Source organism: Pezoporus flaviventris, unplaced genomic scaffold (assembly GCF_033815535.1).
Source record: "Pezoporus flaviventris isolate CSIRO_AGI_PZ_B2104156 unplaced genomic scaffold, CSIRO_AGI_Pfla_v1 ptg000013l, whole genome shotgun sequence".
Classification (NCBI taxonomy): Eukaryota; Metazoa; Chordata; class Aves; order Psittaciformes; family Psittacidae; genus Pezoporus; species Pezoporus flaviventris.
In genome coordinates, this window is record NW_026892561.1 from 12,287,821 (window position 1) to 12,312,473 (window position 24,653).

Consider the following 24,653-nt stretch of genomic DNA (forward strand, 5'->3'; position numbering starts at 1 on the left):
AGAGATTAATGGAGCCACACTTCAGTCAAATGATTCTGCCAGAGTCATGAATGGTAAGAACATAAATTGAATTAAATTCATAAACAGCACCGCACTTCTGGAGCAGGAATTTGGCTGTTTTAACTAACTGCCCTAATGCGTATCATTGCAACTTACAAACAATCAAAACAATAGTGTATTTCAGGGGAAAGAATAACAGATAGGCGGTAATAATGGAAACTGATATCAAGAGCATTAGAATGAAAGATCTGATAATAGGAAAAATTGAGCTTATAACACCTAGAAGAGAAGACAAAAAGATGATTGCTAGTAATGTAAAGAAATTGCCACAGTGCAAAGACAATTTTAAATTGTCTTTATTTAATATTTAATAATAATGTCTTTATTTAATATTTAATAATATTTATAATATCTACATAGCTATTTTTAAATAACTATTGCTTATTTAAAGTATTATCTGCATTAAATAAAAATGACAAAATCAATTACTGATAATTCAAGTTTGAACCAGATATTAAACAAGTACAACTAACATGACACTTAAAACTGGCCCCAAATCAATAGAAAAAGTTACAGAAATATCCTTAGAAATGGTCTGCTGAGGCTCTTCTCAGCCCCCTCCTTCTGCAAGTGGTTTCAGAACTCTGTCCGGGAGCATCAGTCTGTTCACAAGGATGCAGCTGTAGGATCACAGCTTGGATAGCAAAATGTGCAGAGGAAACATTCTACTCAACCCTAGTATCAGACCACTATGACTTCAAGAGTACTTCAGGGCAAAAAACAAGCAGGAGATGCCTGGGATCAGCACAAGTACAAACCTTGTGGGTCACAGCTGAAGTGTTTGATGTCTACACTCACTGCTCATACACTTTCACTGGGAACCCTTGCAGTTTGCAATACAGCCACAATTCTTTGTTTCTCACTCGAATACTGCCTGCCAACACCTCGACAGGGGTTGTGCAATCACTTTGACTCAGGCAGAAGACAGTGCTGCTCTAAAGGAAAAGTATATGAGGAAAAGTATATGAATCTCTAAACTAATTTCAGAACAAACATTTTTAGCTTTCAGCTACCCTCAGATACAGACTTGTCACTTGTGAGACAAACTAAAACACAAGCAAGCATGTTTTAAAACTGCATTGCAACGTATAAATGTTCAGTCTTTCAAACACTTCACACAAGTTTAGGTGTAATGCTTGCCAACACAGAAAGAGTCACAGTGATGCCTATGCATCCCACCGGAGTTTGCAAAAATCACTTGTTTCACAGAATACCACCCACTGAGTCATCTTTCTAGAAACAAGCCCTGACAAACTGCAAGGCAATTTTCTACCCAACGTTAGTAGTTGTCTCTTGATCCCCCTGGAAGGACCACCCTGCCGCATAGCTCAACATCCCACCCCTCTTCCACTTCTGCCACGCTGCAAGCCAGCTCTAGAAAGTACGAGAGAAGCTGCTGCAGCCTGGAGACCAAGGAGAAGGGAAGATTAAGGCTCCATTTACCTTTTCAGGTTGGAGCTCTCCACAGCTAGCAGAATGCAGTCTGTTACATCCATGTCCCTTCACAGTTCAGACCAGTTCATACACTGTTGTTGATCTGAACCACACCTTAATTGAAACAATTTCACTTACAGTTAAGCCCACACGTGAACAGAAAGCAGAAATTTGCCAGTTACAGTCCCTCAACACATCTGATGTATCTGAGAGCAACTCCACCACTGAGGTTTTAAGGGTCACACATATTATTTAGCCTTTTAATTTACAATTTACAGAATGAATGCAAGGTTAAATACCAAATCCCAATAACCCATAGTAAGTGGGCAAAAGATGTCCTGAAATTCCAAGCTTTAAAAATTCAATTAAACATATAAATAAATAAATAGCCAATCACTGTTTTTGCAATTATTTTAACTTTGATCTTTAAAATCTGCAAGTTGACTTATATCCTATTGCGACAGAAATAAATCATTTTTACAGTTGATAAACACACAAGTTTACTAGTTAATTAAATCCTTTCTGGGTTTTTTTTTCTCCTCTTTCAATTTTAAGAGAAAAAGTTTAAGCTTTTAATAGCAAAATGGAGCAGCATAATATAATTCTTTTGCTTGATGTTCTTAATTGCAATTATGGGTTTAAACTAGAGAGCTCCTTTGGGGGGAGCTTCAGAAGAGTTTGGGATTTTCTTCCTTAACTAGAGCGGTAATTAGAAAATACTTGGCTTTTCCATACCTCCGATAATCTGCCTTTCTCTCTTCCAAACAACTTCAATTTTCCATATTCCTAAGATTACATGAATTAGGTTTACAAGTTAATCCCTAAATTATCTGCAACATTAGTTCATACAAGTTACACACTGGTGACATTTCAGACTCCTGAGTAACACTAATATTTTATGCCGCATTATAAGAAGTACTAAAAATGTAATTTTCACATGATGCCACACAGCTCAAAAACATAGAAAAAGAAAACTGCTTTTAAAAATTAGTCAACTTAAGGACATTACCTTTGATTTGTATTTTTGTATGTGACCATTACAGGCTTGATCCTGCCAGCATTTTTTACACAGTGCAGTTCACTATGCTTCGAAAATAAGCCCTCACATTAGCAACTGCTCAGCCTGAAAAATATTACAACCCAGTGGAGCTTGACTGAACTTGATTCAAAGCATATGGTTTTCCGGAAACCATCATGACAGATTTCCTTGCAACCTGCCAACCTAATACTGATAGCTTAAACTCACTCCCCCCTGCTGCCCAAACCCATCTCTTCTGCAGCTTGACTGCCCACAGCTCTCACAGCCTCACAAAGCTCCCACAAAGGGACAGTGAGGCAGTTGCAGAGCAGGGCTGGGTTTGCCTGAAGTTACCTGTGAGGACAAAGACCACTAACCCTGAAGGGCCTGGCACATGCCTAGTTGTCTCATAGCTCCTGCAGATGAATGCTTCTGAAACTACTGACTGACAGTATCTCCTAGAGAAACTGATGCATTACAGTCTTGCTGAGTGGTCAGTACGGCGGGTAGGAAACTAGCTGATGGGCAGCACCCAGGGGGTGGTGGTGAATAAAGATTTTTCCAGCTGGCGATCAAATGTACCCTGATGAAGTCTGCCCATGATACCAAACTGAGTGGAGAACTGGACACTTTTGGAAGGTAGAGCAACCCTGCAGGTTGACCTGGAAAGGCTAGAGAAGTGGACTAACAAGAACCTGACAAAATTCAATAAGGACAAGTATAAGGTCTTGCACCCAGGTAAACACAATCCAAGAGTGTGGCACAGGATGGGATCTACCTGGCTGGGGAGCAGCTCTGTGGAAAGAAAGCTGGGGGTCCTGGTGGACAACAAGCTCAGTATGAGTGAACAATGTGTTGCTACAGCAAAGAAAGCCAACAGGATGCCAGGTTACATCAACAAGGGCATCACCAGCAGAGATAAAGGAGTCATTATGCCACTACTCACCTCTTCTCAGGCCACACCTGAAATACTGTGTTCAGTTTTGGCCCCTGCTATATACAAAAGATGTGGACAGGCTGGATAGGATCCAGACAAGGGACACAAAGATGATCAAAGTACTGAGAAGCTGCCATATGAGGAAAGGCTGAGACAACTGGGTTTGTTCAGCCTAGAGAAAAGAAGGCTCAGGGGAGACTTTACCACCATGTTCCAGTATTTAAAGGGTAGCTACTGAGAAGACAGAGACTCCCTTTTCACAGAGTCATTGTCGTGGTTTAAACCCAGTCAGGTAACTTGTTCACTCACTCCCAGTGAGTGGTGCCGAGCTGACAACAATCAAGGTCCGTGTCTGTCTCCCCCCCCCCCTGCACCGGGGCTCTCCCCTTCCCCGCTCCCGGAGGAACGGGGAGGAGGATCGAGAGAGTGCAACTCCTACGGGTTGAGACAAGAACAGTCCAGCAACAAATCACCACCGCTACTATCAGCTAAAACAATGATAAGGGAAAATAACAAGGGAAGAGAATACGATACCACCGGCCAAGAAAGCGAGTTCCACCCGGAAGCCCCTGTTCTTCCGGGTAACTCCCAGTTACCCCCCACCCCGGGCATGACGTGCTGTGGTATGGAATACCTCCCCGGCTAGCCCGGGTCAGGCGCCCCGTCTCTGCTTCCTCATAGCCTCCCCTCCTCCCTGGCAGAGCATGAGCCTCACAGAGTCCTTGGTCAGGGTAAACATCACTTAGCAACAACCGAAAACATCGGCTTCACCAACACTGTTCTCAAACTAGAAGTCAAAACACAGCACTGCACCAGTTAACACAAAGGAAAAAACATGACTGCTACTGCTGAACCCAGGACAGTCATGCGGAAAGGAAAAGGGGTGTGAGCACAAGTTACTCCTTGGAAGATTCCAAATGGACACAAGAGAAAGATCTTTACAATGAGAAGGACAGATCCTTGAGGTCCCTTCCAACTTGGTATTCTATGATCCTATTAATATCTGATTGCCCTAATGTTGCTGGCCCTTATATTCCACCTACTCAAGTAACATGGGGGGGGGGGGGGGGGGAGGTGTTATAAAAATAGAGAGAGAGAGATACTTACTTGATATAATTTTTTACAAAACTACTGTTATCTTAATTGTTCCTTAGTTAAAGGTAGAGTCATTTGCATAACATGATTAAGAAGAAAGAGTTTCCACAGGATTTAAAGCTTCCAAAAGACGTTTTTCCCAGTAACCAATAATTACCAGTACAAAAGGCTACGGCAATTATTGCTAGACTGCTCTCTCGCTTGACCTTGGCCACAAGAAAAAGTTAAGTTGGAAAAAATCTCCCTCCCTTCTCCAGCAATTTTGCACAAAAGAGTAATAATAATAATAATAATAGTTAAGAAAAATCATCATTGGTAGTGCTGACATAATTCCTTTATTGCCATAGAACCATAAAACTTTATTCTTTTGTGACAAAGGGCTTTAGGTTGGGCATGGATTATTTTGCTGGTGTTTTGAAAAAGTATATCCTGCAAACAGAGACAGGCCTCCCTTCTCAGAAAGAATTCCTTTTTATTAGATTGCCCGTGCAGACTTACAGAACCAAAATAAAAACAAAGGCCAGCATCAAAGTGATGGAAGGAAGGAGACTTCTTGCAGATGACAAACTCTGCCTGATGCAGGCCCTGCTATCAGTATCTTTGCTACTGGAAATGCTGGTTACAGCATGCAGTGTAACTGGTGACATTACTGACACCTGCTGAGGACTACAGGTGAGACAGAACACTGCATAGGCAGTATGACAGCTCACAATGTGCAGTACATTGGTCCTTTGTCGTATGCTTTCAGATTTCCACATGCAGTTCCCAGAACTAGGAACAATCTCAGCACTCGGCAAACTAAGACCAACACAACCACCCTGTGAAACTGTTTCTCCCCACAGAATAGCAAAACTTGGTATTAAATTTTATAGGGGTACAGACAGAAGAAGGGAGCATTGCTAGACTCCAATTACTACACTATATTGAAGAGCAATGGTTCACCAGTAGATGTGCAATGAAAGCAAAGCTGCTTCTGAAAGATACGATGTTTTCTGTAAAAAGAATAACACACAATAGCACAATACAGGAAAGTACAATTTATTGTTGATTAAATAATTACAGCACAGTGTTATACTTCCTGCTGAGGCTCTGTAAGCTAAACTGTAACTCAGGTGAGATGTAAATTCCTAAACAACAAAAATGCTGACATGACTATATGCATATTAGTATTACTGGATGTTGTTACTGTTGACACAAAAAAAAGATATACAATTGTCCTCCTAGAATGGTAGAACAAGTTATATGGCAGCCAACTAAAACAAAAAAACAGTATTATTTACTTGGCCTGACTATAATAGCCAGTAAAGCTACCCTCACCATGCTGTTGCAGCCTGTGCAGGGGAAAAATAATATTGTGAAATAGATCACATTGTTCCAAAAGCTTAACTAGGAGATAAGCTTCTTCCCAATGTTTGTGTTTCTCAAGTGAGAGTAGTCATCCAATTACTTCAGGTTTCTAATCCTAATAGATTTTCTATTGTCACTAACACATGTATATGTGTATTTGAAAGAAGAGACGTAACAGGCAAAGATGTTAAAAAGTATGTTAATTTGACAGTGTTTGCACAGCTCAAACATGTTTTCTGTAAAAAGAGTTGTATTCAAACACAGAAAGGTATGCTGGGATACTCTGAACACTGATTCACATTAGATAATAATTCATACTGTTATTAAAGCTTTTTCCTCAACCCCAGTCTTGTTAACGTTTGGAAGTTATAAGACATAAAAAGCTTACTGCCTCCTTCACCTGAGCAGGCTGGGGTGAGTGAAAGAAGAGAATTAAAACCGCAAACTTTCACAGTTCAGACAGAACAGTCTGCATTAGCAGTGCCTCCCTCTACCAAAGTGAACAGCCATGCTGTTCTTACAGCTGTAGCAATGAGTGTGAGCAACGTACCAACAGCTTGTAAGCTTAAAGGTACAAAACTACTGTATGGTACGCTGCTTTTCCATGCTATCTATGTTCCTGTTATTCACCAGTTGTGACCAGTGCTGTCATACCCAGTGATACACCTGTGGCGCAAAGCATTTAGCTTCTCAGTATGTCAAAAGGCATGTCACATCTGAAGGAAATTAGGGAGCCATCTCTGGTTCACGTCCCACCTTTCAAAACAAAACCAGAGGCTACGACGACAGGAAAGGAACACACGCTCTGCAAACACTGCAGACAAAATTGAATGTATATACAAACCCTGCAGTTGGCGTGCAACACAGTGAAGTTTAGTGCACCCTGAGCATAACCCAACTGTGCAGATGTAGGCAATTATGCTGATTAATCTGGCAAATCATCCCACAAATGAAGTAAATTAAACATTGGAAGGATGCTGTCAAGTCCAGCTTACCAATGCTGGTAGAAATTATTTTAAGTGCCAAAGAAACTTATTCTTCACTATGCCAGTGAGCATTCTCAATTGCTTCTAGTTCTGTTAAATACCACAGCAAGCAACAACAACGTGATTAAACTTGTACTGCCCTATAGCACATTTGCCTAGTACTATGTCATTTTGACACAGCTACTTCATTCATTCTCTGAATCAGAATAAAAGAAATCAGATGGCTTGAATCCAGAACAATTGTGAAAATCAGTTCACTCCCTTGAACAGCACAAGCCCCTCATGGGAGGGAGGAAGCTGTATGCCCAATGACTTTACTCGGCAGGATCTGAATGGGAAAGGGTAATTGGGCTAGAGAAACTCTCCCACACCTGGAGATTGCTCACTGTTTACCAACATGGTCAGTTACTAAAAATATGTCTACACTGCCCCCTAATTCATGAGGTACCAGAGAAGGCACGGATCTCTGCACAGGACAATTTACCTTACCTCTCATTAGCAACATCTAGTTGTTTGACTAATTCCCTGTCTTTGTAAAGGATACTGCCTATCAGTTATTTTACCAAACACACACTGTACTAGTGAAACCTGCACTAATAAAACCTGCAGCTGTATGTGACCCAGAAGTCCCTGGCAGAGCAAGCAATGTCAGAGCTGCAAGGAAGTGACTTTAGCAAGAGCTGAGACCACTTGGCAGAGAGCTGCCTGCATGCAAGATCTGCCTAAGGCACAGATGCATGCTTCTGTAAACACATCCCAAGTTCTCTCTCTGTTCTTGTGCCAGATGCAGATTGCTGATAATTGCCATCTACATGTGTCACTCAAGAGTGGCATTGTCCTTTGCAAAGTAAACTAATCCCATGCCTCTTGTGCAACGACAAGCAGAGCATTTCTGATATCCAAGCCAGATCAAGAAATCTGTGCACTACATAGAAGTTTGCAATACAGGTATGGCATGTCATTATCTTGAAATGGAAAGCTTCTGTTTAGAAAATAAGGTCCTCCATATCCTTTGGAAAAGCTTCTAAGAGAGACAGTAGATTGTGGGGAACTGTGGCAGGAACAGCTGAGTGGGTAGATGGTCAGATGATGGTATGCCACTCAGTTAAAAATCATACATAGCTTTAAAGGAAAGCCTTTTGTTCTGCTGCAACAGAGCAAGTATTTTCCACAAGGATGGGCACAAGGGAAAAAACCTTTAATGTGAAACCTACTCTAGAGTAATGCATTTTCTCACCATGTCTTGACTTCTCACACCTGTTTTGGCCTCCACTACACCTCATGACTGCCACCCTCCACGCTCAAAGCCAGTGCTTTGCAGCAAGTGAACTGCCTATGCTGCCAACCCTCACTGCAGCAGCACACTGTGTGATGATGCTCAGCAAAACTGCATGACAGTAGATGTGAGCAGTGGTTTGGTGAGGGTGCAGCAGGAAAGGCAGGTACAGGTCACTGTCCTGTGCTCCTCCCTGCTTTGCAATGCTGCTGGTAACTCCTGACAGGGGCAGGCACAGAGGGTGACCCACAGCTGTGCAGCCACCTGAGCCAGTACAGTAAAGAGAGTAGGTTGTGGACACCTGTGTCAGCCACCCATTCAGCCAGGTACAGGCTCCATGGCACTAAGAGCAGGCATACAAGTTCAGAGGGCACCTGGGGGCCATGCACAGCAGTTCTGTCTGGTTTACCATATAGTATGGGTAGTAATAGCTGTGTGAAAGGAGGGCAGTTCTAAGTTCAGTATTAACAGTTCTTACTAAGTAAATGTTGCCTTTTGTTTTAAAAGAAATGGGCAGTTTTGCACATAGATGATCATAAGGTTCTTTCCTATTACATTTTCCTAACCTTTTTGATTCTGTATCAAAACACCAAGAATGTACCTGTCTTGCTCCCCCACAAGCAGAATCTTCTGTTCCATATACATAAATGACAAAATTACCCCCGATTTCCTTAAAAGTCCTAAAGTGCTACAGGTGTTTACACACCAACAAAGGCTTCTCTACATTAACAAGCAATTTCCCCAGTGTAGGGAGCTGCACAGAGGTGGCTGGCAGAGAACAAAGAACAGAGATGCAAAGTAAGAACTAATGCATGAGAATTTTACCACATACAGAAAAAATTACAAATGTTTTCAGCAAATGCCGGAGTGAAAGATTTCCCAGAAAGTATGCCATTTAACAGCAAATTATTTTCTCCTGGAAACAGGAATAAATGCTTCGAGGTGACTGTTTTAACACTGCATGAAAAGCTAACTTGCAAATATCCACATTTGCTAACACCTAAATTAGATGTTATAAGTGTCAATGTAATTCAGCCTTTTCACTTGAATACACAGGGAAAGTCAAAAAACTGTGAACTTCTGGGTTTAAAGTGAGTACCTTGAACACCTAGCCCAGCTAAAGAACCATACAGATGTAATTTTAAAAACTCACGAATTTGTTTACTTTCCTGTACAGTCAACAATTAGAAACTAATTTTTCCGTAACAAGGACAAGACATACCTTCCTGGACAGGACATTAACCCAAGGCTGACGTCTACCAAATGGGTATCCTTATGAGGTATTTTAAGTAATGCTTCCTTTAACAATACTTTGTCACAGCAGTTCTTTCAAACCTGTATTTTCTTGCTCGTTGGACCACAGACAAAGTGTTAAAAGCCTTTGCGAGGTTTCATAACTGGCCTTTCAGAGTCCACCCCACAGCTGCTCATCCTGTCTTGACACTAGTGCGGCGCGAGACCCAGGGCATGGAGTACTGAACCAGCGACGCCCCTTACCAGAGTGGGCTCCTTCCAAACAAGTCCGCACAGGAGCCTAAGGTAACCCGCACCGCTACCAACGTGAGTTCAAGACAACAAACGCTGGGGACATGCATCTTTGATGGTGATTATGGTTACCCACAGCCCTACGTAAGAAGCCACCAAGTCACCAAGGAAGCCCTCCCGCCGCCTCACCTGCCCCTTACCTGCCGCCGCCTCCGGGCCGGAAGGGCAGCGGGCTCCGAGCTCTCCCCACAGTGCCGCTGCCCGCTCCCGCCACCGGGCGGCAGGAGGGCGGTGCTCCCCGGCCGCAGTCAGGGTACCGGGGCAGCGCAGGGCTCTGCCGGTGCGGCTGTGCACAGAGCGCGACGCCGCGCTCCTCCTCCCGCGCCGGGAGCTGAGGTGCGGTTCCCCGCGGCGCCTCCCGCCTAACGCCGGGCTCGAGCTGCGAGCGCACGTGGCGCCGCTCATGCCGCAGGCACCCACGAGGCGCTGTGAGGCGGCGGCGCGCGGCCGTTAACGCTGCCGGCGGGTCAGCGGCGCGGTGCGGTTACTGAGCCTGTCCTGCACCGTTACCAGACCCCCAACCCGATTTTGTTCGTGCCTGAAGTTTTTTACCACAGGTTGATCGCTACGCATGCATCGGTGTCCTTTTCCTTCTAATGCGGCTCTGGTACAACTCGGAAATACGCCTGAGGTCCTGCTACACCATGGGAGGCATTGAGCAAGCTCGTTTCACCTCCATGATTGAGGGGCACCAGATCTGCTGCTGCCCCGGGTGAAGGTTCAGACGCAGCGGTGCCTGCAAGAGCCCAAGGCCTGAGGTAATTACTACGTAAGGGCGCATTTAGTAGCACAAAGGCAGCGTTGCTGGTTTGCAGCAGGAGCAGCACTACCCGGAGCAGGACTGTAGGTGCAGCCCGTCATTGACCCACAGACCATACACACCGGTTCTGAGGAGCTGGGAGGAAAGTGTAGCATTACATTTATTGGAAGTATTGATTCACACATTATTAGGAACACAGTACCACTTTAGGAAAGGTTATCAGAAATATGAATAGAGTAAGTAATGTCAGATGCAAACCAACCATCTGGTCCAATTTTGTACACACTAAATGTATTTTTTCTTTTCTAGAATTGTCCATACACATAGGTACGGGTAGTAGCCCTCTTTCTGCTGGCAGAGTATTCTATGCAAATTGACTGTCCCTGCACTGGCTTCTGAGAATAGAGATCATAATGTAATTTACGGGATGGGGGGGAGGGAAGCATGTGAACCTACTCTCCTAAGGCTCTGTTTGAGTCTGACAAGCTAAGCTGGAAGCTGGGTTTATGCTTGTGGCCAAAAGCAGAATGCAGTGAGTGTCTCTCCCAAGAGGCGAGAATTTACAGTTTTTATTAGGTCTTACAGATAACCATAGTATGCTTTATCAGTCATTGCTGTATGGACCAAAAAAGATATTCAATTATTGTGAATGTACTATACTACTAAACCAGTATTACCACAAAAATGAAGAAGACTTTACCAGACCATAAGACTGCTTGTATCCGGCTAATCTCAAGGGTTTTTTTTAATTGTTTACAAATAGTTTCATTATCGTATATCCTGCAGTTCTAGAGCTGAGGCACTACAGCACAGGCATCAAAAATCTCACCCAAATTCCCAGTTTTATATATGCAATGACTAAAGTTTAAAAAATAATCTTTTCCAGACAACTTCAATCTCACATCTCAAGTCTCTTAAATTTGTCTTAAATCTCTGGATATCAAAAACCTCTAACATACTTGCTCCTGAGGATACCTGAAAGATATTGATAATTTATAAACATGTTTCAGGGTTACATGATTGGTAAGTAAACAAGTCTTTGGTAAATAATAACTACTCTGTCCTTTAGTCCTTTACTCAGTTAAAAAAACTTAATCCATTTTTAAATCTAGTTTAACCGATTATTGTTTTTTAATAATTATTTCTATAGTGAATAAGGCTCATGGCATAATGTTGAGTGGGATGAATTGCTGTATGTAGCAAAACCTGAATGATGTTTTCAGTTCCAAATCTTGTTAGAGCAAATACTAGTTTCCTGCTCTGGCTCGTTGTCTTTTTGTGCCTTTCAGCCAGGCCCAGGATGCTGAATCTGAATGACAGCTTTCTAATGAATTAGATTTCTGGCATGTAAAGGTGTCAGAAATCTAGAAAATACTGTCTATTGCAAGGATACATTCTACGGTATGTACTGAATTGTATGCTAAAAACTACAACAAACCAATAAGTTTAAGGTTGAAATAACACATTATAGCTGCAGTATTTCCTAAAAGTGTCTGCTTTACCATTTGTGCAGTAAAACAGAAAAACTATGCACTATGCATGCTTGTGCAAGTTGAACATGACTTCTTGCTCCCAAAGGAAACTTAAAGGCACAGGACATAGGTAATGTGAATGAAAACCTGGTAACAAACACTGGCTTCCATTCTATTACAAGAATCCAATTAGAAACTGAATGCCTGAACTGGTATTTTTTTATGTTTGTGTACTAGATGTCTTCACTTTGGCTAAAAGATACTATACCACGTCCCTTACAAAAAATAGCAGCATTAAATAGATTTTGTAACTTCATAGGAGAAATAAAAAGATGTCTGCTTTAAGTTTGGTTTACAGAGTTTTGGGGATTATTTTAAACATGTCCAAGAAATTAGCATATTATTTTCACTGATTGTTACAGTTTTACTGTTCTACTACATTTTTTTAATCATTTGCCTTGTTAAAGGATCAGGTACATTTGAGACAATAAATATTATGCTTTACAATAAATAATATTCAGGTCAATGTATTGTACTTACAAAATAACACTATAATATTCAACTCTATTTTATATATTCTGCAGCAAAAATAACATTTCTAGTAGGAAGGAATTACTTATAAACTTAGCAAGATCTACACATTCACATGTGTGTGTAAACAGCTTAACAAGGTTTATTATCTTTCCAAGAAAGCTATGCTTTTACAGTAGGTTTCAGCTAAATGTTATCATAATATGGTAGTAAGCATGTAACAGTGCTTATGTTTAGCTCCATCACAAATTTGAATTTGAAAGGAAAAAGAAAATAAGAAAAAGGAGTGCCATTATTTACAAAGAACAGAAACTTTCCTTTTGCTTCACAAGTGACTGTATCTGTGTGTGAACAAAATGTTAGGGCGAGACATTCCAGATGAACTGCAGCTAATGTTGGACGAGGATGATTTCATGATGAACAGTGAAGGTCCTGGTAATAAACACCTAGAAAGGATATGAAAAACATAGCAGAGTTTACTGGCAAAGTGACATTCAAGAGGAAAAGAATTAGTTTTTCATGTATCATACCTTATAATAATCATATGCAAGAAATTGCGTACAATAAATATTACTTATAAAATATACAGGGCACTAAGCAGTAGCTAACTTGGGAAACAGACCTAAATTCAAAGAAACTCTTAGAGAAATTTCAAGATGTTCTATGAGGATCAAAATCTTTCCAGTCCCTCCTGTTTAAAGCAAGTGGGTAAACAAACAGTGGTATTTTGTGTAACACTACTTCCAAAAATTAATACTTCAGCAATTGCTGTCTGTTATTACAGTACTATTTATTTACTTTAAACTGGGTAAAAATTGCAGTTGATGTTAACCAGCTTATAAAAAAGTTCAGTTGTAAAAAAAAAAGCTGATTAGGGAAAAAACAAATTTTCAGCTTTGTCTCCCAGCTCTAATTACCTAAAAGTAGACACACTATCATCACTGCTTTAACACAAGGAACAGTGATGCTGCAATGTAGTAAGTCACATCAGTGACTGCTTACCTTTTAAATTCAGGCAACTGCATCACCTCTCTTATTTTTTTTTTATTAATTACAAAGAGTAACTTATCATATGCCTATTATTCATTCTTAAATCTAGCATTTCCTAATGACAGGAGTAATAGTTAATGTAGAAGTCATTAAATGAGCACAGTAAGTGTGCAAAAATAACATCCACATTAAATCACCATTTTGTAATGAAATACGTCAATGTTAGGATGGATTAACACAACACATTGTATAAATTATTGCTTAATTTTTTTGTGTGTGTGGCTGGTTTTATCTTTTCCTTTCTCCCTGTACAAATAAATTTTCCCAGCTAAAGAGGTATCTACTTGCATATATCTACTTGATACTTACAAGCTATCATTGAAAGCTTCAGTTTCAAACATTTGTTTTATGAACAGAAACAAAAAAAATTGTTTGTGCTCAGAAAAAAAATAAAGTTCTTCAAATTAGATTTATAAAGTCTTGAAAAAAGACTTCTTGTACATTAATTATATTCAGATCTTTTCTTGCACTTCATACAATTTTACAGAGAGTCAAGAAAACTATTATTAGTAGTGCAGATTCTTACATCATTTAAAAACAGAAAACTAGATGAGAAGTGAAATTGTATTGTGGCTCTTCCATTTCTAGAAAAATAGTTCATTACCTTACAGTTGTGGGGCATAATGAGGAAGAGCATTTATTTCCATATTTGTCTCTCTTTTTACAAATTCAGAATATCATGGTTAACCAGTATATTGCTATATCCAGACTATATATGTAACATTTGTGGAGATATTTTAATCAGTCAGAATTATCATGATACTCTGTTGCTGAAGACATACACTAGGAGAGGGCTTAGATTCCTCTAGCCTGTGAAATCTATGAATAAACTTCCAATCAGCGTCCAAAGAAACACAGAAACTGCAGATGAGAAAGTTCTGTTGGACCGTCCCATTCACCACTTCCCAAATGCAAGCCTGTTAGCTGCAGTACATTAGAGTAATCCGATCTGTTTGAATAGTTTGTGGTTGGTCATGATGAAAAATTTTCTGCAGTATTAACAGTAAAAGCAATAAAAACTTCAACATTGAAGATTTTCTAGTCTTATCCAAATTACTTTACCACACTCTTGCTATAGCTCAGTAGATGTTAATATTGAATATGATTTGTTTTGTGGCTAGCATACTTCTATTTTTGCTGAGACCAAACAAATTCAGTTTCTGGTTGGTTTTAAATTTTGTAAGAGTGCCTTGAGATCCATATGACAATAACAAATGTGTTCAGTGTATCAAATAACTAGTCTGAGATATAGCAAGTAAGCAATTAAATCACAAAATAAGTTTAACAGATAATATATCAAAGGTTTGCTTTTCATGTACTATTAAACTCCTAAAGCTTTTTCTATGAAATAATGTCTGTAAGATGTTTTATATAAACAAAGCATTTGTAAGTTTATATACATAATAATTCAAATTGCCTTGATGGATAGAATTTGGAACCTACGTAATTTGAAGCTTACATTTAATTCTCCAGCTATGACTCTTAAATTGAAAACCGTTGACTCCCACAGTTGGAGCATTTTCAGTTTTATCTGTTGTACCTGGTTGGAGAACTAAACCATCCAATGGAGAATCAGGTAAGTGCCAAATAATTTTTTACTATATGATGCTGTTTTGCAAGGTTTGAAAATATATTTATGCTCTGTAAGATGAAATAATAAAACTTTCAATCTGTAGGTTTTGGAAATCAACTTTGCAAAACTGTGCAATACAGTAAATCAGATGGCACTTACCTGACCCTTGGCTGGAGCTGCACCCCTACAGCATCCCACTGCGAATATGAAGTCAGAAGTATCACACCTGTTAGGATACCTCTATGCAAATGCAAATCTGGAATCAGTGACATTGAGGGATCTGAGAAGGGGAAGAAAGGAAATTTTCAGTTCACTGTATGGAAAGCCTTTGCTGCAGCTGTGTAGGCAGTAGGCAAGACTTTAATACGTGTAGTTTTATACAAAAGTGTATATTAAGTCTTCTTCTAGTAGCACTTCAAGAGCGGGCTAGAGAGATTAGAATGATAGATGCTCAGGATCAAGGGAAATATTGGGGAGGTTGCCTTTTTTTTTAATATATAGTGAACTAGGCTTAAAGAGAAGAGTAGCGGTAGCAACACAGACTAAAACCTGTTCTGATATTATCCTTTATAATTTAGTAAGAGAATATTAAAATTTATACCTTCTATCATCCCAGTGGAGGCTATTCCCATTTGGAGATCCTCTTGAGTCTGATGAATATTTGTAAACCACCAGCAGGCAGTGTTTACAAAGCTGTACTATTCGTTGGCAACACTGGAGTTGCACAGGAGTCACCACCTCTGTGCTTTTACTCAGTATGGTTTCCCAAGAGTTCCTGTTAAGGAAAAAGACAAGAGTTCATGTTTTCTGTAACAAATTGCAGCCTGGGAGCTTTACTGCTTTGTATCAGATTTAACAAGAGAAAAAGCATGACCTTGTCTGTTTACAGGAAAGGTCTATACTATTCAACACAAATGCTGGCAGATGCAGAGTCCAAAACACAAATTAAGAAGTTAATCTTTCTATGTGAAATGCTCACAGCCATTTCTCACATGGTTTGTTCCCTAAAGCATTTATAGGGCCATTACATAGGTTTAGCACATAACGATTTATTGTCACATAATCATGCATGTATCTTACAACAGAAATAACAAAAGCCACTTACTGTTTTTAACAGGCTACCACCTGAATGCAAATGTGATGTCATATTAAAGGAATTATAACAGTAATAAATTATTTCTAAATATCTATACAGCATAATCGTAGTAATTTACAGGTGATTAGTATGTGCTCTGCTTCCTTATCAAATAAACATATGTGGAGAGTTTCTTAGTTTAGTGATTCAAATACTACTTCTTCCATCTGGTCATACGGGGTTGTTCTTCTAAAATTAAGTAGAACTTGAAGAGTGTATCTAAAGCAGCATTACTTTTTGACATACAGACCATCACCCTTTTTGTTTTCTTAAAAAGCCACATCTTTTCCCCCAAATCCCAAAACCCAACCATATCAACATAAACCAGGTATGTTTTACCACAGAAGATTACAATAGCTCTTTGCATACACCTCAACACCCCGCTGTGCCAAATTCCAACCAGATTACAGATCATTACATCCATTTCAGGGGCAGCACAGTCCCTATGACGGCATTTTTTGGTCAGAACATTATCCAGTAGCACAGATGGTTTGTAAGCTTGAGGGGGGGTTGTTTATTAAAGAATCATTTTACAGACTGAGGAAGATTTGCTGCATCTGGCTTCAACATAGCATCCAGGATGATTTAGCCTTGTCCACTGAGATCAGCAGTAGATTTCACAAACCTGGTATAGGAAGTTTGTCCTTAAAACAAAATCAAAGAACCAGCAAGCTTACTTCTGCCTACTGAGATTTTTAATATCATGCTGTATTAGGACTGAATTATAAACATCAGTGACTAAAAGATAAGCTGTATGTACAGCTAACTGACTTTTCAGCCTGGCTCCTCAGTCTAAATGGTATTTTCTAGCTGAAATTCTAATGAATTAAGAAATGTTGTTTATAAGACACCAAAACTGTTTCAATATCAAAAGCAGAATAATTCTACTAGTTGAAGAGCTAGTATTTTCTTCAACATACTTTTCTCAATATTGTTTCCTGTGTCTGGGAGCTTTCCACTTCTATTTTTACATGAAAATTAATCTATTGTCTTCATTCTTTCCTTACAAAATCATGTGATGGTTTGTAGAAAGCAGCAAGATGAAGTTCTGAGTATTATAGTCATTCATAGTGCTACACATAATTATATTCTAATTCAATCCATAAATCTCAAAAATCCCAGGAAGAAACTCTCCTGATAAATTCTTTCGGTTCTGGGCTGTGAGGTCTGTGATCACTTTCCCACTGCTAGGAGGGATTTTATCAGTGAAGAATAATGTGGCGTGCTCTAACTATAGTCAATTATGAACATAGTGGTATAGAGTTAGCCTAACAACAAAAATGGATATTTAGAACTATATATGTGAATTTAATGAACTTTCATATAAATGTGCCTGTGCAGTCTCCTCCATGTGCTACACAGATTCAGCTCATACTCCATTATACTGCAGTCAACAGGGATCAGAGTACTATTACCTAAGGAAACTTAATTTGTTATGCTCTAAGTTTAGTTTCCTATACATTAGTAAGAAATCATGGACTCCTTCCCAGATCCATAAAAGAGTATTATACTTGATTGTGCAATATTGTCAATAATGTGTTACTCTTTTTATAGCCATCTGAACTCAACTGGTTCTACCAGTTTTCACTTATTAATTTTGTTTATCATACACTAAATCAGATGTAGCTCTCTGAGGTTTTGTTTCTTTATTCATTCTTCTTTCTAAAATAGCATATGCCTAGAAGAGATCTAACCAGCAAGTGGAAACCTTAAGGCTATCAGCTCTGCTTTTCTCCCAAAACATAAATCTTACGAATAGTCAAAGTACTATACTTATCAATAAATTTTCATATACTTGTGTTGTTTCTGAATTATCACATTAATACCCCTACCCTACATGTTTTCCCAAATGCTACACATGTCCTGTGTTTATTCCAATCTGTTCTTTAAAGTCGTGCAAGGAACTCTAGGGAAGAGTAATGAGAAGTTGGCCTTTCTGCTACAGAGGTCCTGTCCTAAATTCTTTGTTGTGGATTACACAGGAAGAAGGATGCTTGTAGCAGAGTAAATTACATACTGGGAAAGTACAAACAGCCTTTCTGTTTTCCTCTGTCAGTTCTGTAATAAGTGTATTACATGCAGAGTGATCTCTACACATATTGGACATTTGTATATTACATTTATAGTATTTTTAGAAACTTTCACATAGCAAAGAATGCAAAGCTGACTCCACTTTGGACTCAGCTGTCTTGTTCTGCATGAATGAAATAATGCTAGATGAGATATCCTACTCTTAATTGAACTCTTATGCTGGCTCAAAGACTCTTCTCCCAAGCCAAGTGAGCAGCAGAGTTGTTCAAAGGGAAATCATTTTCTGTAAAGAAAAAAAAAATCTAAAAGTTTTCATGCATATTAGAAGATTTGCACACTAAAATTCAAAATAATAACTGCATTATTAAAAGGAAAGGTAATTATAATATTTTATTGCAACAAAAATGGAACTTGGACCCAAGACTTCACACATCTCTGCTGGCATGAAGAAGGAATCCTGCAGCTACTGAGGATTATACCAAAAAACAGTTTTGGTTTGGAAACACGGAAACCTTTTCTCAGCCTACTTTAACTTTTAGAGTGTGCTGCATTGCTACCAGTACCTACCTGTAGAAAACCTTAAGGCTGACATTATCTACATATTCCCATGGCCCATTTTGGTGAAAAAAAAAAAAAGTGTAAAGACTCCTAATGGCTTGTACAACAGCAAGCCTTCAGCAAGCAGAAGATAATGGTAAAGAAATTGCCAAAACCTCATGACCTTTTGCATATCCTTAGATCCTTCTTCTTCTTGTTACCCATTTTGTCGGGAAACAACTAACAAGTGCATTATATACATTCTGTACATAGGACAAATGGTTACGTGTGAAGAACATACTGAATGATTCCTTTGTACATACAATATCCATCAGCATACTCGTTTGTTATGCAAGCTAATCAAACCCCCTCCCATTCTTTATACATTCAATATGCTTAAATAAAAATGTCTTTTTATATTCAATATATTTAATATTTAAACATTTGTATTCTTGTTTTATGAATAAATCAGAGCAGGGAGATTCTTTTATACCTATGATCTGGTCCTCCAAACCTATCCTTACATGAATGCCTTTCATTTCAGGAATGTACATTTTAAAGTGTAGAATGCTGAACTTTCAATATACGGCCTGACCTTTTCTTCCCCATAAAAAACTTGTATTTGCTACCCAAATCAAAACCTCCTGCTTACCTCGGTGTGGACATTTCCTATTCTCTGTATACTTAAATTCCCACCAGTTTGGAAAACAGTAAAATCAAGCACGGCAATTCAGACTCATCCTTGGTAAATCAGAGAACTGACACTGCATTTAGCATGAGATGTCAGCTTCACTTGTGACTGAATTCTTCCTTTGTAAAGCTCAGATAAATATCACAGTAATTTATGATGATGGTAAGTCCACATTTGACATTTAGAATGGACTGGCATCAAAATTGTGCACCATCCTATGAAAGAGTTGACCTAAAGCTCAGACATTTTGAAAATGAGATTTTTTTTTTTTGCTTAGATTATTATATTTGCAAATACATTACTAAATGTCTGATTCTATTACTGAAATGCTGGCCTAGATTAACAGATTTCTAATTCTACTGTATCTCTAGATGGTTTTAAAACGAGTTCAGTATATTACTGCATTCTCTTGAATGAAAATGAGCAAAAAAGTATGCAGCATTGATGGTAATTGTGAAGTTATGAAGAAGACTAAGATAAGAAAAATGGGCTTACCCTGAATTACAGAAACAGTTCCATAGACCTTGACCATGGCTCCAAAGTAAGCGATTAAATACACGGTTAAAGAGACGGTAAAGATGTAAATTTTCAATGTCTGGAGCCTTCCAGACATGCTGTAGAACTGCACGAACACTTGTCTTGACTATATCCAAAATCTAGGAAAGAGTATTCCAACCAAATCAAAGCGAAGGCATATTGCAAAACCTAAACCAAACTGGTTTCTGACTCACTGCACACATACACACAAACACACACGCACAGATGACTGCATAGCTATAAATTCCCACAGATGTCTGTTTCATTTCTGTGCATTCATCAGCAAACTTTTATGATATGCTTTTCTGTCAACATTTCGCAAAGCCAAGTAAAAATATTTTATTTTTCTTACAGTAAAGTTCATTTCAATTTTTTTGAGTCACTTCAACACTAGTTCGTTTAAATAACAAAAAGTTTAAAAGAAATAAAATGGCACAATTACAGACTAGAATATAATTAACAACCCAAATATTATCTATTTGAAGATTATATCTTTTTCCCCAGTTTCTTTTAAAATACCATCTATTTTATAAAGAACTAAAATGTTCTGAAAAGCTACAAATTGCTCTTAGTTTAATGTCTGTTTAAGCTCAGTGTTACCCTAGATCAAGCCATACTAGTTTAGCTTTCATGCAGGAAACTATGTAATGAAATAAGTAATAAGAAAACAACCAGCAAGATATTTAAAATAGCTATCTTTATAGAAACGCAACAAATTTATTACATACAGACTACATTTAAATGCACATATGTAAAGATGTGGGTGAAGAAAATGCTAAGCTGCATTCAGTATAGCACTGAGCAGCCTACACGGTAAGTCTTAACTACTCAGTGCACACACATGCTTACAAGGTAGTTGCACATCCAACTCATTGTAGTCCTCTTGGATACACCTTTGCATATCCCATTGAACTGGGACACGGAAGGTGGGATTCATCTTGCCTAGTTTTAAACATCTGTGCATCCTCTTAAGTCAGGCCTCTAGGTACCCTCCATAATCACTGGAGAGAAAAAAGCTCCAGAGTGTCTTGGCTTCTGTCTAATTAGATACTATCAATAAGACTGGGAACATTTTTGTGACCAAAGTATTATTTAGGCTCCACACTGGCACTCTGAACAGTGTAAAATCTGTCCTAAAAAAAGCTTATGATGCATGTAACCTGCTAACAAAAAAGTCAGTTAAATCAACATGATTTCTTATAGAGACATTCTTATTGCCTCTTTCACAAAACAGACTCAAGTGGGCAGGAACCGATGGAGGTATTCTTTATTTGGTATAAGATGTTGCAAATTAGAAGGTGTAATACTTTCCCAGGAAACTTTGAGATCTCTCTGACAAACTGATTCACATAGTGAAACATCTGACACTCAAAAGGTGAATGAAATTTAGTAGAACAGTAAAGTATGGAAACATGGTAAAGAACTGCAATTTTTGGTCCCGGAAAACAAACTGTTGTTTATAAATAGTCTGATTAGACATGATGAAGGAAACAAAGCACAGATAAACAAAATGCTTGCAATAGCACAATGAAGCTACATAGTCAAGAGTAATGCTTAATGGGCAGAAAATCTATAGATGTGTGATAATGACAACCTTGATGAAATGTGTCATTTAAATGTTACTTAACCTCTTTTTGAAGACGTAGGAGTAGTCTGCATGCACAGGTCTTGCACTAATTCCATATGCATAATAACCCAATGCAAGTAGAGTGCACTGTATTCTCTCTGCTGAGAATCTTTATGAATGCAGGTGTCCAACATGTTAAAAACCACCCCTGTGGCCTCTTCCTTCCAGAGCGAGATAAAGAGAGTAGTAAATTATAACCTAAGAATGGTGAGCTTGTTTAGTAACTGCAGGAGCTAAGCCCAGGTTTTGGACTGCTCCATGGAGCAGTGGAATGCGCCCAGATTTTCAGACATTCCCTTAGCAGCATTAGTCTACTATCTTAATACTTCTCAAGCAGTCTTTTCACTGTGTCTTGCCTAAATTAAGGCTTTCCCCACACAAAAGGCCAGCTGTGATTGTATACATCCATTTGAATCTAGTTCCTAAATTACCTAAGGGATCAACTATACATTCCTTTGAAATGTTACACTGACTGATAGTAATTTATCTGTGTGTGTAAAACAGAACAATTCCACCCCCCACAGATTCTCTCAGTAGTCCAAAAGACATGAAGTAAGGACTATGATACCAATGTAGAGCTGTTTTCTTTTACTTTAGCACCTGGAGTTGAAGAAAACTAAGGACTGAACCTTAAGCTGAAGGCTGCAAGGTACTCTGGGAAAGAAAAAAAAACAAACCAACCTTCTTGTTGTTTTTACTGTGTTGATATTGCCAATATGCCAACGGGGAAACATGTCTCAGTTAATTGTTCTTAATTTGCAACCATGGCCTCAATCATCCATTTAAGAAAAGAGACAAGGCATCTTGAGCTGGAACTTCATAAAACCTACATCCTCATTTTTCAAAGTTAATTTTCCTAGCTTGCCTTCATCTTTCTGTTTAATTTACATCATTTACTTTAACATAACCAATTATCTAGGTGTAATAGAACAAGATGTTATGAAAGAGCATATTCAAAACCCTCTGGTAACCATCAAAACACTTTTAAAGAAATTACGTAAAGTGATGTAACACGAAGCATTCTCAGCTCCTCCCATAAAAGTCTCTCTTTCCTATAAGTCTTGGGAGACTAAATTTCACTTTAGCATCAGTTTACTCTCAACTTGCTTCTAAATGCCTTCTGTAGCTCTGCTGTAATGACAGAATATTACACACTAAGAATACGAGCAGAAGTTAAATTTTTCTACGTCGTGTTGAATAACTGTTAAGCAAATATAGCTGTCAGAGATGAACATTGTGAAATCTAGTACATTGCACAGGAATTTTCTTCATGTGTGCTAGAATTTCCTCGTAGTATAATAAAGGGGACTGAGTTTCTGGTTTATATTTCACAAAGTTGCAGAAGGTACCTTTGAGACAGATTCCTTACTTGCATAAATATTCTCCACCTTGAGCTCACTTCTCCTTTATCCACCTCATTGGAATATAAAACATACTTCTTTCAAATCAACAAAAGCTTACACATTTGGCAGTCCTCAGCTGCAATGTCATTGTCAAAGTTAATCCATTTTTATAAACTACCTTTCTAAGAATAACTATCTGATTGCTTGAAGGGATTGAGGTTAAAAGCAGTTTAAAAAAGTAAAGGCAAATCACTTCCAGTGCAAGCAAAGATGAAGGGCCCACTAATGCTTTCAGGAATTATAAGTCTCCTAAATTGTAAAAGATGTCCTTACAGGAAGAGCAAAGAAATCCACATTTCTGATTGTGCAGTTTTTGCTAATAACAATCTAGCATATCAACTTGTATCATCCTGACTTTGTACATGTGCCCTTGGATTGTCAGTCATATAGAGGACAGAACTAACCTTTATTGTTGGCTTTCTGAAATAATGCTTAAATGAGAAAATTCTGAATAGACTGAAACAAAAAAGGACAAAAAAAAAAAAAAAAAACAAGAAAACAAAACCAAAACACCAAAACAAAGTAAGCAAACAAAACCAAAATCAGACAGACACAGGTAAATTAAGGCAGACGCCCAAAAGGAGCTTAGGAAAAGCAGTTGAAGAATGTATAGTAAAAAGTCTCAGTCCCTCAAAGAGCAAATTTATCACTCTCCCTGTGGCAACACCTTCCCAAAGTTATGATTTATGAGGAAGGGTTGAAAAAGACACCTTAACCAGTCTTGTGTGAAAGCCCCATTATCTCAGTTGCAATGGTGGGCCCAATCTGATGACTTCTTTCCATGCTTGTGACGTCCTAGATTACAGTGAGCAATTCCAGCAACATGTCCCTATCACCCACCAGTTCCAACTGTCCCAAAGATTCCTGCTGAGAAAATGACATCTCCAGTGTAACAGCGGTGTGAATTTTGGGCCCTATTATGTATGTATGTATGTACTTCTCTGTTCCTCCCTCCTAGCAGCTCGCTCTTGATATCACCGTTTTCTGTAAACCCCACCAAGAGTCTCTGGTTTGGGGCTAAAGGCTAGAACTGCCAAACACACACAATAGAAAAGACCTATGCACATGTATATTGGGGTTACAGCACTCTTTCCTGTAATTAAAAAGAAATGAGATCACTTTAAGCAAAGGACTGTTCAGTAGAATAACTGTAGACATCAAACAAGAAATGACACAATTTCAGCCAATGGAGATGGCTGCTATACTGACTCCTGTCAATGGCAGAAGAAATAATTCTGCTAAATAATAGAGCTGTGCTGCCATTTGACATGGTTTGAGAAGAATTTTGATCAAACTATATCCTCCTCCAAGTTCTTCAGTTTGTCATGTGTAATTTAGTTTTATAAAGCTGTGTGGACACATACTCCATTTAATATCTGAACTTAAATTGAATAGTCAAATATAATTCTATCTGATGACATCACACTGAATGAACGTTTTCTCTGTCCAGTATGAAAATACAAGCATTTAATGAAATATTCAATAAAATACAGTTTCAAAGACTGAGGATCATACTGCTGATTTTATAAAAAGTAATTTGAGATGAGGACCTGAAATAGTTCTTCTGTTCTTCTATAACAATCATCTACCAACCTTTTCCATTTTTAA

The 24,653-nt window shown here is 38.7% G+C and overlaps 1 protein-coding gene across 8 annotated transcripts in view; it reads right to left on the reverse strand.

The window, feature by feature from the left end:
- Window positions 1-10,594: 10,594 nt before the first annotated feature.
- The window catches only part of TTLL7 (tubulin tyrosine ligase like 7), a 70,859-nt gene continuing 56,800 nt past the window's right edge, over window positions 10,595-24,653 (reverse strand). For 4 of the 8 annotated variants that reach the window (XM_061451616.1, XM_061451614.1, XM_061451617.1 and 1 more), the window contains 3 exons: window positions 19,974-20,134; window positions 15,686-15,859; window positions 10,595-12,907 (listed from right to left, as the gene is read on the reverse strand). In XM_061451616.1, the coding sequence (XP_061307600.1) occupies window positions 12,787-12,907; window positions 15,686-15,859; window positions 19,974-20,134 (456 nt within the window). In that variant the 3' untranslated portion in view covers window positions 10,595-12,786. Of the gene's footprint in view, window positions 12,908-15,243; window positions 15,365-15,685; window positions 15,860-19,973; window positions 20,135-20,340; window positions 21,179-24,653 lie in introns of those variants that run through there. The other 4 variants (XR_009743090.1, XM_061451620.1, XM_061451621.1 and 1 more) reach the window with 4 other exon arrangements.